General features: G+C 40.4%; 1 protein-coding gene across 2 annotated transcripts in view; it reads left to right on the forward strand.

The window, feature by feature from the left end:
* Positions 1-5,462: 5,462 nt before the first annotated feature.
* Positions 5,463-17,842, forward strand: part of LOC311038368 (MAM domain-containing protein 2-like) — a 33,744-nt gene continuing 21,364 nt past the window's right edge. Inside the window, exons 1-5 of one of the 2 annotated variants that reach the window (XM_084047853.1) lie at positions 5,463-5,796; positions 6,017-6,127; positions 9,072-9,232; positions 9,628-9,744; positions 11,343-11,427. In XM_084047853.1, the coding sequence (XP_083903979.1) occupies positions 5,766-5,796; positions 6,017-6,127; positions 9,072-9,232; positions 9,628-9,744; positions 11,343-11,427 (505 nt within the window). In that variant the 5' untranslated portion in view covers positions 5,463-5,765. Of the gene's footprint in view, positions 5,797-6,016; positions 6,128-8,385; positions 8,480-9,071; positions 9,233-9,627; positions 9,745-11,342; positions 11,428-17,842 lie in introns of those variants that run through there. The other variant, XM_084047854.1, reaches the window with a different exon arrangement.

Consider the following 17,842-nt stretch of genomic DNA (forward strand, 5'->3'; position numbering starts at 1 on the left):
CTCACTCTAAGTATCAGTTTATTGACCAAGGAGGTTTGCACATGAATGAAAACTAAAAACGCATTAAAAAACTATAAAACTGGCGCAATCATTAAAAGCAGAAATAACAAGGAAAATTAAAAAAGAAAACATTTAGGGAATTGTGGGCGTCTCCTCTGTATGTAGTCAGTCTTTGGAAAAAGTCTGTATTTATTTGAATAGTTATAAGCTTTCAGCCCGCTGTAATTCAACTAAAAATCTACTGCTGTGAGGTGCCCACCTGAAAATGTGCCATTGATGTTTTCACTCACCTGCCTTTCTTTTGATCTGAATCAGAATAGTTTATGTTAGCCAAGTATGTTTGGCACATGGTATGAGGTATTGGACTGTACATTTTAAAAATAGAGACAAGTGCAGAATAGTCTGGCTCAAATGCAGGGCTGGATTTAAGGGAGTGGGTGCCCCTGGGCTTGAGTCATTGGTGGGGCCCCCACTACACCACAAAATGATAAGCTATAACTACTCCAACCAGCACTTATGACCAGAAACACATGCACCCCAATGGAGTATATTATCGGCATAATTGTAAGCACATGAAGAAAAACCAAGGCCGTTCTCTGAGGATGACAGAAAAACTAGTATGCAATGTCACAGCTATGGCTGCAACTATTGATTCTTTTCGTATTGATTATTCTATAGATGTTTTCAATTCATTGTACAATAGCATGTTTAGAAGCACATTTAAAAAAATATATTTTGTATTTATTGTATTTTTATATATCAACGAATGAATAAACTATTTAAGTGTTATTGTCTCCGCCAGGCCGGAAGGCATGGCGAGAGAGTATGTTTTGCATCCTGTCCGTCCGTGTGTCCGTCCGTGTGCGAGCAGCTAATCTCCCGCACTGTCGGCCCGGTTGCTGCGAAACTGTCCACCACACTCCCCCCACACTGGATGCCAATTCAGAACCTCTGCCCCAAATTTGGGCCTGTTATAGCGTCACCAGGAGGCCGATTTGTGAAAAACCCATTTTTTTTACATTACTCCCACAGATTTTATCCAAACGTCATGCAAATCGGTACACAGTATATCTATAGTCATGTGATCAACACGGATCTGTCCGATTTCCCATATTCCTCATTGGCTAAGGTTGGCTTCCAAAGTTTGCAGGATTGGTCCGTTTTGAACAAAATGCCTCAAATTATGCACGCAGCTTGCGATTTCCGTGAAATTTCACGCACATTCCCACCTAGGCCGAGGAAGAAATGCCACCCTTTTTCACACTGGCCTGTTATAGCGCCACCAGCAGGTCTAATTTAGCAAAACAAATTTTTGGAACAAAATGCCTCAAATCATAAATGCAGTGTCTGATTGCCATGAAAGGCCTAAGAATGAATGGCACCCTTTTCACATTGGCCTATTATAGCGCACCAGGAGGCCACAATAACATACCTGAACCTGGTGGAGACCTGTGCTCCGAGGAGCACTTTTTCTAGTTTTATCGCACAACGGTGTCCTGCAAAAATAGTCCAAAATAGCAGTTCTACAAGCTCACAATTCATCACATTGCAACATGTTGTGAGCTTGTAGGTCGGCTATTTTGGTCCAGGGTAGCCCATGTATAAATCCAGCTGTGCTCAAGTGTCAAGTAAGGTGGTAGTACAGTATGGCCGACTCAGCAGACAACTTGGCTTGGTAGAGGTGAAGATTTATTCACAATGCTCACCGTTTTACAGGTTCCTCAGCCAAAGTAACAATAATAAAAAAGAACTCAAACTGGACCATCAGCTGCACACAGCTATACGCCGACGCCAAAAACGAAACAAGACGGCACACGGTGGCACACATCTACACACTGAAGTCCAACTCAACATGTAATAAATTAAACAAACAAAAGACACATGTGCGTCTCAACATGGTCTCACGGTCACCTCTCCCTCTTAAACTTCTTTTACTTCTTGTTTTACAGCAGTTAAGGTCTTCTTATTCTTTTAGTTAGTTTGGCAGGTTAAAAACCCATTTGAGGAGCATATTGCTACAGCAGTGGCTCTCAAACCTTCTCATGTCAAGGATGTATTTGGCCGCGGACCCCCAAGTCAAAACATTTTTCCAGGGACCACCCCAGAAGCAAAGATTTGAGTTACAAATGTTCGCTTTAACAAATGTTATATTCAAAGATTTTCACAATTTTTCATAAATAGCAGATCTACAAGCTCATAGTGCGGCTCTCGGTGCCGCGCAATGAGCTTGTATATCTGCTTTTTTTGAATAGCCAAAGTATAAAAGGTTAAAATGGTTGAAATGATTGTGATGCTATATTAACACATTTTGCAGGGGACCCCCTGGAACCCCACCAAGGACCCCAGTACAGTTTCTCCCATTGCATTGTCTATTCTAGACCTGTCTGAGTTGGTGCAAATCCTCCCTCAGTCAGTCAGTGTATCATATTCTAGAGCAGTGGTTCCCAAACCTTTTCATTTCAAGGACCCCATAGCTTACAGACCTGTAAGGGTCCGTTTGGAACCCCCTCGAGGACCCCTGAGGGTCCCTGCACCCCACTTTGAGAACCGCTGATCTAGATCTTCTCTACTTATGTCCACATCAAGAATCTCCTGGCCGCATCCAGCACCATCTTAATTCTTTCCGACTTCCGCTCTATTTCCAAACAGTTGAACAGTTCCACAGTTTATAACCATACCAATGAATGCCAGTAATCGTCTTGCTTCTATGCAGATTCTTTTGCTCAGTTCCATGCCTTTTTAGCTCTATTTCCTGTTGTAGGCCTACTACAACCTTTCATTTTTTCCCCTGCAGTTTCTTCACAGTCTGATAGGGTTCTAGTCTATCATTTATCATTCACCCTAGGCTTTGATCACACCGTGTATAAACTTGTATCGTAAATAACTTGACACGTGACACAAAGAGCTCAATTAACTTGTACAAGGAGTACGAACACCTATACAACCGGAGTCATACTGATTGTTCAGCACTTCCTACATCTCATTTATTGTATTAACAGAACACAGAAAATAGAACATGTGGGTGGACCTTAAAAAGTAATAGAGTATACCAAGTAAGTATAAAAAGTAATCAGTACAAAAGTATTTTACCCACACCAATGGAATGTGCACTTCTGGGTGCTCATGCTTAGTCTCCCAGAGATAAGGGCTGTGTATGGCTTCTCTCTAACTATCAATAAACCACTCAATATTACTCCTTACTCTCTGCTCCTCTCAGCACCACTCACACAGTAGAAATGTACATTTATGCATTACTTAGATTAATACATTTAACATTAAAACAGACTTATAAACACACATTACCCCTAAGCACTTTATGACTGATAATCGGACCTTTCATTTCCCTCCTGTTTATTAATGATAATTAATAATTCCTTAGACATCAATCACATTTTTCTTGCTTTCACATTTTTAAAATGGACATCATAACAGGATTTCATTAGTCACATCAACACCATATAACGCTTGCCTCTTTCGCTTTCAGTTTGGGACTTAGCTACCCGCTTGTCGCACAGAGCTGTTATTAATGAGCATGATGATAACGAGTAGAATGTCAATTGATCCTAATCAATAATGAGACAAACGATTGTAGATAATGCTGAAAAACCTATGGATAGGAAAAGGACATTATCACTCTCAAAATGTATGGCTTTCTTGTGAGCAGTGGTTGTAACACTTAATAACCTTCAACTGTTTGTATCATTAATTTGACCATTATGAACTGACAATTCATTTTCAAATATTAACAGAGCTTAAATGTCTGTGTCATTTTCATCATAAAGGCTTCGAAGGGAGAACACATTCCCGTCATCTTTTAAGTCTTGCTCAGTCTGGGATACCGCAGTATACGTTTGAACGAACGTGTCAGCAACCATGCGTTTCACTAAGGTCCTGATGCACGGGATCACACAGACCGATAACACGCAAAACAGCACCAAAGCACAGAGCAACATTGTTCAAAGTTTACACAGAGCTTGAATCCAACCCCCTCCCATTAACCAAGCAAACCACCCCTTATCAGGATGGAAATCACTGTTCATAGCTTTCTGAAGGGCGCGTAGATTGGACATAGCGTCATTGGCCTCCTTAGAATTAATGTCGTCCGAAACGTAGACACAGCAGGTACTCTTCAAAAGTACGCATACACCTCCACTCGCAGCGGTCAAGAGGTCAAGGGTCCATCTATTTTGAAGGGTCATTAAACGTAGTTGGCTTATCTCATGGTTTTGAGCCTCGTCGATGGTCATTGTAGCATTCAGAAACAGACTAAATCGGTAGTTAATGGTCTCCACACGTAGCATAAGCTTTCCCACACCTAAGTGGGGAAAGAGAGACAACCCTACTTTATTAGCCGTGGACCATAATTTCATATCGTCAGGTACATTGGCTCCCCATATCGGGTCATGGGGGTCACCCATAGAACGGGACACACGGTGTGTAATGGCAACATTAGGATATGGCTTAGCTGAGATAATGAATGAGGGATCCAATATTCGGATTGGCGAGCAGACCCCCCCCCACTCAGGGGGAAGCCTCAAGTAAGCTTTCATTCCGCACAACCAGAACACGTTATCCATAGGATAGGTGCCATTCTTAGCAACCATAGACGCATCACTCACACAGTAGAAATGTACATTTATGCATTACTTAGATTAATACATTTAACATTAAAACAGACTTATAAACACACATTACCCCTAAGCACTTTATGACTTTTCAGGCCTCTTTTCTCCTCTTCCACGTTCTCTCTGTCCTTCCAGCGCCCCCCCCCCCCCCCCCCCCCCCCCCCCCCCCCCCTCCCCACGCACACACCCCTCTACAGTGCCTCTCACCCCTGCCGTTCATCCTGTGTTCAGACGCCTGCAGAAGTCTCCATCCTGATCGCCATCTGGTGAAGTCTGGTGAAGTCATTGCTTTTCGTCATTTACTGTCACTTCTTTTCTTTGAACTCTTTTTTTTTTTATTGTCAGTTGTGTCACATGCATCACATGAATGCATAATGTGCATAGTTGCAAAATATTTTGAAACCAAAACAATTTGTCACTTTTACAGCCTGTCTCAAGAATTGCCTCTCAGGGATAAATAACATTTTTTGAATTGAATATTTCTCTACTTCCCTATCATGCTCTCCTCCATACAGCACCTCCTCCTCTTTCTTTGACTCTCACCCTCTCTACTTCTCTCTCTCTCTCTCTCTCTCTCTCTCTCTCTCTCTCTCTCTCTCTCTCTCTCTCTCTCTCTCTCTCTCTCTCTCTCTCTTCTCCTTCCTCCCCTTCACTGTGTCCTTTCTCTCATTCCATCTATCAATCCTTTCCTACTCTCCCTGCTCTCCCTCCCACCCTCTCTCCTCCTTACAGCTCTCTGTCGTTCTCTCCTCCTCCTCCTCCTCCTCCTCCTCCTCCTCCTCCTCAGCTCTGTAGAGCACACAGTCTCCCATGCAACAATCTTCAGTGTGCTGCCAGTCTGCTTGCTGGAGAGACACTCAGAGACACTGGCACAGAGGGATATTACTCTGGGATACCACAAAAAACACTGAAAGGTTATTTTTTTCGGGGAGTTTCTTTTTCTGCTGAGGAAGCACGCACGCACGTGCACACACACACACACACACACACACACACACAAACAAACAAACAAACAAACACGCACACATGCATGCACACACGCACACACACCCACTCACACTCTACCTTGAAGTACAGTAGTACTGTGAGGATCCTAAAAGTCTGTCAAGGTAGGCCTATTTGCTGCACAAAAGCTCTGCAATGCTTCCACTCTACCTCTTGACTTTAGCTGGTGAGTACACTCTGCACAGATGGAACTGTTACAGTGTACAGTGGCACTGCTTTCAACTTTGGGTGATGTTTATTTGCACTTGGTATGATTCATACTTACCATTCCCTCTCTCTCTCTCTCTCTCTCTCTCTCTCTCTCTCTCTCTCTCTCTCTCTCTCTCTCTCTCTCTCTCTCTCTCTCTCTCTCTCTCTCTTCCCCCCTCCCCTCTCTCTTTTCTAAGTCACCGTCCAAGCCCACAACCAGCTTTTGCCAGGGTCCTGTAACTTTGAGTCCAGCACCTGTGGATACACGTCAGACCCAGAGTTAACGAGCTGGACCCTGAATGACGATGGTACTGGGAGACTTTATGATGCCACCCACTGTCTTTTGTAACCATAACATAGAAAACACCATATAGCTCTAACACTAATACAGGCAAAAATCAGATTTAGCATCTGTAATGGGTGTCTTTATATTAGAACAGTATTTAGGCAGGTACTGTGCAGTGGTGGAAAGTAACCAAGTACATTTACTTAAGTACTTTACTTACATTTTTGAGATATTTGTACTTAAGTATTTCCAATTTCCAGTATTTTCACTTCTACTCCACTACATCTCAGAGGCAATATTGTACTTTTACTCCACTACAATTATTTGAAAACTTTGGTTACTAGTTACTTTGCAGATATAAATGATTATGTTATAAAACATACATTAACCACTTTAGCCCTATTTTATACCTAGGCTATATGAAAATAGCAGATCAGCTATTTTCAAACATTTGAATACTTTTACTTTTGGTACTTTAAGTACATTTTGATACCAATACTTTTGTACTTTTATTCAAGTACATTTTTAATTCCAGACTTGTAACAGTATTTCTACAATGCAGTACTTTTACTTAAGTACGAAATGTGAGTACTTCTTCCACCACTGGTACTGTGTGTCAATGTAACTTTGAGAAACAGTGCCAGGTGTATCCGTGTAGTTGCTGTTGTTGAGAGCGAAACAGAGGCTGTCTTGCGTGGCTAGGTTGCAGTTGCACTTTACGTGCTATCACTTGATGTGGTTTTTCACCACACTGCACCATAATAATCCATCTGGACTCCATTGATTCCAGAATCCAGCAACAACATCTGGAGACAGTGAAATAACACATTTAGGCATCTGTGTGCATGCTGTAACTGGGGCTGGTACCATGTTATCACAGACAAGACAGCCCTCACTTGTCTGGGGTGATCAAAGCAGATGAGCTGGAAATAGATTTTTGATGTATACCATATTAAACTAATACGTGTTCCCCCCGGAGGTATGATGACAGACGCTGTCGTCGTTGCCATGGCGGTTTTATGGAAGGACTTATGTTGTCACTTTGTTTAATAGCCCCAATTAACCATATGAACCCTACAGAGGTCTGCCACGGAATTCTGGATCAGTCAGTAATTGATGAGGCAAGAGGAGTCGGAGACAGTATTCTAGGTGGTGATGGATACCGTCTCTGTCAGGTGGAAACCTCATATGTATCCTGAAAACTGTTACTTTTCAGGATCCAAACAAAAACAGCAAAAGTGGCAGATCTGCAAGCGTGTTGAGCTTGCAGATCTGCTACCTTTGATGCTTTTGTGTGACTGTAGTATGATCAAGTAGGGCGTTAATTTACGAAGAAACACAAACAGTTAAAATATGGAGATAGGAGGTTTCTGCCCGACAGCAGCTACTGTATACAGTATGCTTTAATGTACATGATATCATGGGGAGAAGTACTTTAACGCTCATGTCGGCGGTACGGTAGATCTGCTGCCAACAAACACAGGGATCAGACCATAGTTATACCAGCTGCTATAAGGAAAAGCTGAACCATAACAAGATAGGCTCTTTTCCAAAACAATGGCTATCAGGCAGCCTAAATTCTTCCTCGAGTCCCTACTCCTACAAGGCCCTATATCCCTGTTCTGGGGCAATCTACAAGCTCACAACACGTTGCAACGCATTGAGAGCTTATAGATAGGCTATTTTCCGACAAGGACACTCGGTGTACAGGGAAAAAAGGAGCGGACCCTGTATAGACCCCGGTCATGTAGAATTAATATTTTGAAGGCACAAAAAACCTCCTTGTTTGGATGTTTTTTTTTTGTCCTTGTTTTTCTCGGAGGCGACATTCCTACTGTCTGTTTTTATTTCCTCTGGAATACGTCAACTGTCCCTGGTTTCCTGTTTCCATCGGTAGTGCTTTGCACACAGGGCTCTTGTTATAAAGGTCAACCTGGTAGGTTAATTGAACGGCCCTTGATTGTGTCTTTCCTCCTCCGCGTCTCTCTGGAAACGGCAGAGAGAGAGAGAGTGAAGTCATAATGGTCGAATGCATCGCTAAAGAAGTTAGGCATAGTGGTTTTCTGGGTAATAGTTGATGATAATGCAGATTCAGAACAACAGAGAACTGACAATTTGAGTCTAGAGTTGAGTTTGCGTGTGTGTGTGTGTGTGTGTGTGTGTGTGTGTGTGTGTGTGTGTGTGTGTGTGTGTGTGTGTGTGTGTGTGTGTGTGTGTGTGTGTGTGTGTGTGTGTGTGTGTGTGTGTGTGTGTGTGTGTGTAGTAAATAGTAATAGGAACAAATAATACATGAAGGACTAGCAACAGGAGGTCGAAGGAATGAAAGGAATGGTAACTGAGCTGCAGGGACAATAATTACGCCCATAAATCACAGGTAAAATGCAAGGCTAAAAACGTGCAGTTTTACTACGTTTTCTCTTGTAATGGCTGCTATCTCCAGAATTAGACTTTTTTTTAGGGAATACAAGTTCATATTTCTTTTGTAAAATATTTATTTGAATCACTACTTTTGACTTGATTTTTGAACAGGGAATTGGCTCTGTGCACAGCAGCCATATAATTGGGAATGAATTGGGCCCCTTCCTTACTTCCTTCGCAGGTGTTACCAATGATAGTAATTAAGGCTCTGTTCCATTTAGTGTGGCATAGTGGTTGTCTTATTTTCAAGGACCCCCATAACTCTGAGAGTGTACAAATGGAACCAAATGGACCCTTACGGGTCCATTTGGTTCCATTTTTACACTCTCAGAGTTACACACCCACCATAAGGGGCCATTTGGGAACCAAAATGGAGTGTTTCTAGTGAGCCAACACGCACAATATCAGCACCCTGACCAGAATGGAACAGAGCCCTTCATTAGTATCATTGGTAACACCTGTGAAGGAAGTAAGAAGAGGCCCAATTTCTTTCCCATATGGCTGCTGTGCATAGAGCCTATTGAAAAAACGCATTTCTTTCCATTCAGGCCGTTTTGTTTCACTGGAGCCATTGCTGAATAACCAGCAGGAGGGTGAAGTCCAGGCTCAGAGAGACAACAGAGGGATTCTGCAGAGCCCACGTCTGGAGCAGGATGACTGGAGCTGCCTGACGCTGGTCTACCAGATCACTGAGGCAGGGTTCCTGCAGGTCCGTGGGGCAAGAAGCACTCCCATTTGATACTTTTTAACCCATTTAGACCGGGAAAGCATCTGACTGTGTCATTTTTAGATTTCTTTGGCTATTAAGAAATAGCAGATATACAGCTATGAGCTTGTAGATCTGCTATTTTTTGAAAAATCGTGAAAATTTGTGCAAATCTTTGAATATATATAAATATTTTCAAGCGAACAAATCTTTGCTTCTTGGGATCCCTGGAACAAAATATCTTACAAATGTTTAGAAAATATATATTCAAAGATTTGCACACATTATCACCATTGTTTTTCCAAAATAGCAGATCTACAAGCTCATGAGCTTGTAGATCTGCTATTTTTGAATAGCCAAAGATATCTTAAAATTACTTGTAAATGTCACCGCGGCAGATCCAGAGGCGCCTGGAGGCTAAGAGCTTCGACAGGCCCATGTGGAGCAGCCAGACCCCTTCGGACAGCTGGGTAATCGCCACCATGGACCTGAAGAATACTGAGGAGCCTTACAGGGTAGAAAAAGATACATACTGTATACTTATTGTCTATGTAGCTTTTATTTAACCCAGGAGGCCCAGATTAAAATACTTTAAACCAGGGGTCTTCAACGTTTTCAGGCCAAGGACCCCCTAGCTGAGAGAGAGATGAAGCAGGGACCCCCTACTCTATATTGTATAAAATTGTGTTTCAGATTAGAGTTTTTTTTTTACTTAGTCTGCTATTTTTTTCACTATACACCTATAGCCTCTTTGCCAAAAATATCCGATCTACAAGCTCTCAACGCATCGCAGCGTGAGGCGTTGAGAGCTTGTAGATCTGCTATTTTCGGCTAATGTTCCCCTCAGAAAAGGAATTCTAGGGTTCAAGTGGTGAATGTAAAAAAACGAAATCCTATCACACAAAGATTTGGCGGACCCCCTATAGTAGCTCTGAGGACCCCCTAGGGGTCCCGGACCCCCTGTTGAAGACTCCTGCTTTAAACGGTTTCTTTCTTTCTTTCTTTCTTTCTTTCTTTCTTTCTTTCTTTCTTTCTTTCTTTCTGTCTGTTTGGCTGTGTGTTCAAGGAACAGAGGGAGGATGTGCACATCCCCACAGTCCTCGAAACAACCGTAGCGCTGCACCAAAAAAAAACAAAGTAAACAAAGGAAATGTCCGCACACAGGGTAACACTCTCCCCGTGCTTTATTCAACAAATACACACAACGTTGCGTATATCTCGAATAAGCACACAGGAGAGCATTATGCCGTGCGTGGACCTTTCCTGTCTTAACCGCGTGTGTTTAGGGGCCCCTGTCTTAACACTGTGTTGGATCCCCATAGTGTTTATACTTCCTTATAGTGCAGTCCAAATGCGGTGTCGAGACTTCTATGATGACAGAACATGTCTCTGCTATGTGATAGAGGGCCCCTAATAGCATAAACACTGCAGTGCAGGCATGGGCTGACCTCAATAGGCCATAGTTAACTATACTGAGGGCTAAAATAAGCCTGTCATTTACTCTGTGTTCCTTCAGACTGATCTGGGTCTAAACACGCGTGTACGCATGCACCGTGTATGCATACACCGTGGTGCATGCATACACGCTGCGTGCAATGCATGCTGCACAGTGCACACATAAGTGCACACATAAGCATACAGTTACAGCACATAAGCTCTGACCTCATATCGTATAGCAGTGGTTCTCAAAGTGGGGTCCCCAAGGGCAATGGGGTCCTTGAGTGTGTTCCAGGGGGGCCCCATTCTAAATGATTGATAGTTAGGAAGCAAATGGAACCTTTAGGGGTCTGTAATTCTGAGAGTTATGGGGGTCCGTGGCTCTTAATGCATACCAAACTGAAGCTGGTATGGGTTGGTCCCATATAGGTTTGAGAACCTCTGACCTACAGAAATATTAGTGACATGTTTGACGTTTGTTGCAAGCGAACCAAAGACATTTTAATTGACTTGATAAATAATGATGTGCAAATACCTACAGTATGCCGCTTCAGGCGTGCACTCAGACTGAACTTCCATGCGTCATCATCTCACAGTCCTCTGTACGTGCTTTAATGTTATTCCTCTGTCACTCCACGATATGGATATATATGACTGAACATGTGCTGTTCATTAGCTGGTCATTGAAGGCAGACCTGGTGAAAGACCTGGGAGCAGTGTGGCGGTCTTCCAGATTCACATCAGCCCCGGATACTGCTTGGGTCAGTGGCCTCATAAATGCATCATTCTCACGTATTTTAAGAAGTGAAAATATGTTTTAATATATAGCACATGCACGTCGGCATGCATCTGTTCTCTCTCTCTCTCACTCTGTCCGAGTTTAACTCTATGTTTTTAATCGCTCTCTCTCTTTCTATTACTCACACTCACACGCACGCACACACACACGCACGCACGCACGCACGCACGCACGCACGCACGCACGCACGCACGCACGCACGCACGCACGCACGCACGCACGCACACACACACACACACACACACACACACACACACACACACACACACACACACACACACACACACACGATGAGCTTTAAACCTAGATACAACAAGACTGCAATCTGTCAATTGCTAACTTGCGCCTTGAGAAAAAAACGGAAATAAAGATAGTAAACAAACAAATGTTATTTTTTAAATATAGTCAAAACTTAAAAAAAATAAAAAATGCAGTGCTAGTACAAAAAAAAAAAATTGAAATAAAAAAAAAAAAAACAGTGTTTCAAGTATAGTATGGTAATGTAGTAATTATCAAAAAAAAATAGTTCAGTTAATATCAAGTACAACATTTTCTTGGTTTGTAGATACATTTATTGTAATTAAGTCATGATCTGAATAATATGTGTCTTTGACTTCAATAGTTATATTATTTTCTTGATCATTGTTGTAGTACACATGATCTAAAAGACTTCCTTGATCTGTTGTTGGAGAATGTACTAATTGTTTAAAATTAAAAGTTGAAAAAAGTGTGTCTATATGTTCGTCTTTGGTCTTTAAAAGGTCATCATTAAAATCTCCAAGAATGAGAGTTTGTGTTGTAGATATATTTTTTAACATTAATGTCATTGTGTTCTTAAAAATGTTTAATTTCATCTTTGATTCTCTGTAAATAAGGATTATACAAAGTTTCATACCAAAATGTAAAACAATGCTTAAATATTCTAAGGTTTTAGACCTATCATTATCCAAAATGAATTCTTCTTTGTGTATCTCATAACTTTTTGTAGTTAAAAACATTAAGCCACCTCCTTTTGCTTTTAATCTATCTTTTCTCAAAATGTTATAGTTCAATCCTGATAATTCCATGGTAGAAAAACAATGATCACTTTTTAAATGTGTTTCAGTCAAAGCAATAATATCTAACATTTGTATGTTGTGATCTGACCTTATGTCATCTAAATGTTGTAAGTAACCATTAACATTTAATAATCCAATTTTCAAGGTTTGTATAAATGGTCGTAGAGAAAATGAAGTCGGAGATGATATTCTGAGGGATGTTTCACGTAATGTCTTCATTTCCTTTTGTACATGTATGTTTACCTTGATTTTCTCTTGGTTGAAGTCTGTTATATACAAGTCATTCAAATTCTTCACTCTACTGAATGCTACATAAGCTTGTCCGGTATTAAAACGTGATCCTTTCATAGATACAAGAATTTTATTTACAGTCAGACCTTGAACTTTATGAATTGTTAAAGCCCATGCTAATGACAAAGGAAATTGAATTCTTCTAGTTGATACAGCCTTATGCCTTCCATGATAAAGTATTGATTCATATTTGAAAATAGGAACAGCATTTGGGTAATTGTTTTTGTAAACACTTCTGGATTTGGCATTTACTCCAACAAAAACATCTTCAAACTTTACAAGTATGGCATGAACATCTTGCAGTTGTGTATTGAAATCAATATGTTCAACAAATCCTCTAGCACCATTTACTAAACCATCAGTGACATCAATGTTTACAGTAAGCATAACTTTAGCACCAATAGCAATAGAAAATACGTTACTTAGACCTCCTTTAACACTAAATTTGCCTGATGTAGAAGCCAAATTCAATAGCATTGTGTCATCATCTTTGCATTTATCCTTTGCCTTTATAGGAAAGATGTGTTTATTATCTAAACAATGAAGTTTCTTGGAGTTATGCTCATTGACATAATTATTGATAGCATATACATGAAGAATGTCTTGCAGATCATCAATTTGGTCAGTAGTTATCTGTCGAGTTTTCAAAATATTTACATCATCATCTGTTATATTACCTTCTCTAACTCTATTTAACAGTTCTGCAAAAGGCTTGTCGTTTTTCTGTCTTGTTATCTCATGTAATTCAAATAACTTAAATAAATCCCATCCATTTCCACAAATGTTTGCCATTTTATCCCTAGTCTCATGAAATATATAGTTTTGTCTTACTGGTGGTAACTGAAAAAGATCTCCTACCGCTAATACGGATATATTCCCAAATGGATTACATTCATTAAGATCTGATGATTTTGTCTTCTTAATTTCAGAAAGTCGTCTGTATATATGCAGTAAAGTGTCTGCACCAACCATGGATATTTCATCTATAATTAATAACTGTAGATTCTGGAATTGTTTCTCTAAAATAGGAAGTTTTTCATTTGACAATGGTAAATAATGAAATCCAAATCTTAATGGTTTTAAACAAAATGCTGAATGTATTGTCATTCCACCAATGTTAAAAGCAGCAACTCCAGTAGTAGCAGGGCGGAATTTTGATACCATAGTGCACTTGGTGATACAAGCGCGAAATTTGGCACAGATGACCTTCATATGACCCTAATTGATAATCAACCTCTGGCCACGCGGAATTCCTAAGATTTCAAGATGGCCACCACCAGTTTTCAAAATGGCTGCAACTGGGCCAATGTGTTGGACTATATCGCTTTGCTGGGGCTTATTTTAATATAAGAGAATATTTTCTGGAGGTATTCCTACCAAGTAAGATAAAAAATAACATTAGGTTCCAATATGGCGGCATATTTTCCAATATGGCTGCCGATAAATTGCAGAAATGTGCATCTGCTTATGGTTTATCCACATGAGCTTGTAGTACATGTATTTGTATTAATTATCATACACAGAATCCATTTATGGAACATTTGAAAGTGATTTATTAGCTTGGTAAAGCTTAGTGCTTACTTTTTGTTTTGTTATTAAGTCATTATAAACACATTCTCATTTACAATGGTGGCTGGGCAAGTGACAGGCCAGTGTACTAGCAACTGCAACCACAGAGGGGTGTGCAGATAAGTCCAAACTTATGGTGTCCAGAACATGTCCAGAACATGCTTTTTTACATCCACATCTTGTCAGCTTCTGGCATAATTTGGCAAACAGGACTGCACAAGAGTGACTGGCCCCATATATGTCCTGTTTGGAATGCACTTCACTTGCATTCACTTCCTTGTAGGAACTACTTCTATGAAGTTCTATCGTACATGAGTACTATGAACTCCTCAATGACTTGCATATGTTTATCATTTATTGCAACAGGTGTTGAACCTCATTTGGAGAAGTTGTTTGCCATGCTGACCTTTTTCCCTTTCCATGGAAGGACGAAACTGTGTGGCATCCCCTGAATGCATGAAAGAAGCAAAGACCTGATGACTTTGATTCAATAGCTGATGCAATTTCATGAACGGGATCCATCTGAGATCCTTCCCTCCTTCCAAAGGCAATCCACAGCTAATTCAAGCCAAGTCTTTGAACAAGTGAAACTGTTATGTCAACAATGTCAGTATCTGAGGCAGAGCTGCTGAGGATAGCATCTGACACATCATGATTCGCAGCTCAGATACTGACATTGTTGTCATAGCAGTTGCACTTGTTCATATTAAGTAAGTCTGAGACTTATTGTCAGTATCAGCTGAGAACGCAGGGGTCTTATAGACCCCCTGGTATTGCTGAGGTGGAGCGCCACACTCACTGTACCTACTCATACACTGATCCTGATCGAACCCATGACCATGTGATCCGAAGGTGAAAGCTCTACCGACTGAGCTACCCAGACACAAAGACTTGGCTTGAAAAAGCTGTCGAAGGACCTCAGATGGATCCCCCTTCATGAAAATGCATCAGCTATTGGATCAAAGTCATCAGGTCTTTGCTTCTTTCATGCGTTCAGCAGATGCCATACAGTTCTGTCCTTCCATGGAAAGAGAAAAAGGTCAGCACCTGTTTGAGAAAATATCCCTATATATATCTAAGTTTTTGTATTTATTGCTGAACATATTGAAAAGTCTGTTAACCTAGGTCATTAAAAAGCTACCAAATCACTTTAAAATGTGCTATAAATTGATTCTGTGTATGGTAATTAATAAAAAAAATACATGTGCTACAAGCTCACGTGAATGTACATTTATGCAATTTATCGGCAGCCATATTGGAAAATATGCCGCCATATTGGAACCTAATATATATTTTTTTATCTTACTTGGTAGAAATACCTTCAGAACATATTCTCCTATATTAAAATAAGGGGAAAATCAAAGATTTACAGCCCCAGCAAAGTGATATAGTCCAAAATGTTGGCCCAGTTGCAGCCATTTTGAAAACTGGTGGTGGCCATCTTGAAATCTTCGGATTTTTGCGTGGCCAGAGGTTGATTATCAATTAGGGTCATATGAAGGACATCTGTGGCAAATTTCGCGCTTGTATCACCAAGTGCACTATCGTGTATTGAAAACGGCAAAATTCCGCCCTGCTATAGGTGCTGTCAATAAACAAATAATATCTTCAGGATCAGTATGTCCAGCCAATCTAAGCAATCGCTTAGTGTCATAATCTATAAGTTTAATTAAATGACTTTTACCTACTCCTCCTGGACCACTAAGGAATATATGATAGGGAGTAGGTACCTTTCCTCCCTTTAAATCTAATATTGTCTTCTTACACCACTTACGATGATAGTCTATCATTTCCCTTTGTTCAATGTTTAGAGATCTCATCATTTTACAATAATCATGGTGAAGCAGGTGAAATTTCTTTATCTCAGCAGTGTAAAGGTTGTTTGTTGTTTGTGTAGGCCTTCTCATTAGAAGTTGTGTATTGTCATCTAAGTCTTGTTGTTCCATTGGTCGTTCTATTTCTGTTATACAGTCTTCGTCAAGTAGTCGTTCATGTTCTGTATTTGGTGCAAGAGTCATCCAAATATCCTCTGGTGGTCCGTTATTTTCAAAAGTGTTCAATGCTGCTTCTATGGCATCAGCATTTATAGTATACTTTCTTTTATTTTCCTGGATAATGTTGCTACTGTAAGTCTGGTGGTCTCCTGCCCTGTGGTATTGTGAACTCTTGTGAACTCTTGGCCGTGTGCCCATTCATCTTGTGTGACATATGTCCATGTGTCGATTCATCTCGTGTGCCCACATGTTCGTATGCCCACTTATCCGGTGTGCTCTGATGTCTAGAAACTCGTGTGCCCAGATGTCCAGTGTGACCATCTGTAGTAGTTACTGAACTGTAGTAGTTACTGAACTGTTGTTTCCCTGAAAGTGCCCTGAAAAGGCATTTTTTCCTCCCTGTTCTGCCCTTAAAAAGGCACTGTTTTGCCCCTGAAAAGAAGTTGTTGTCACTACACACTCATTATGAGGCGAAAGGTGATTTGAAGAGGTCCTTGACCAGTTACTCAGATTAATTAGCATCATAAAAGCAGTGATCATCAAAATAATTCAGCATTTTAAATGCCCTTCTTTGTCCCTCTTATTGCCTGGGAATGCCCTGAAAATGTATTGTCTTGGCGATGGCAGGACATCTGAAGTTTCAAGTCTGGTGGTCTCCTGGCCTGTGGTATTGTGAACTCTTGTGAACTCTTGGCCGTGTGCCCAGTCATCGTGTGTGACATATGTCCATGTGCCGATTCATCTCGTGTGCCCACATGTTCGTATGCCCACTTATCTGGTGTGCCCTGATGTCTAGAAACTCGTGTGCCCAGATGTCCATTGTGAGCATCTGACCTTATCTGCATTAAACGTTGGTCATCAATGTGAATTAATATATTTTACAATGTATATATATTAGAGGGTCGGGGCGCTGCGCGCCCCTCCCCCCTATCCGCTGCGCGGTGCTTTGTGTTTGTTGGTCTCTATAATATATAAAGCCATAATAGGAGATGTTCCCAATGGAGCTATGCCCAAATATGGAGTGTGTTGTCTGACCTATTTTACAATGTATATATATCATCTTTCTTTGTATTCATGACATAATAGTGATGTCATCAATCCTATGCCTATTTGTTCATGCCAGTGCCGAAGCTTAATTTGATTGGTTGGACTTCACGTGACATATGTGCATAGTGCCTATAAAATACTAGGACGACGGCGGATGAGACTATATATATATATAATAATTATATCTTTGTATATATATATACATATAACTAATATACTACTATATAACTAATATACTACTATATAACTAATATACTACTATATAAATAATATACTAGTATATAACTAATATACTACTATATAACTAATACACTACTATATAACTAATATACTACTATATAACTAATATACTACTATATAACTAATATACTACTATATAACTAATACACTACTATATAACTAATATACTACTATATAA

This window comes from Gymnoscopelus microlampas (assembly GCF_963454915.1).
Source record: "Gymnoscopelus microlampas genome assembly, chromosome: 21".
Taxonomy (NCBI): domain Eukaryota; kingdom Metazoa; phylum Chordata; class Actinopteri; order Myctophiformes; family Myctophidae; genus Gymnoscopelus; species Gymnoscopelus microlampas.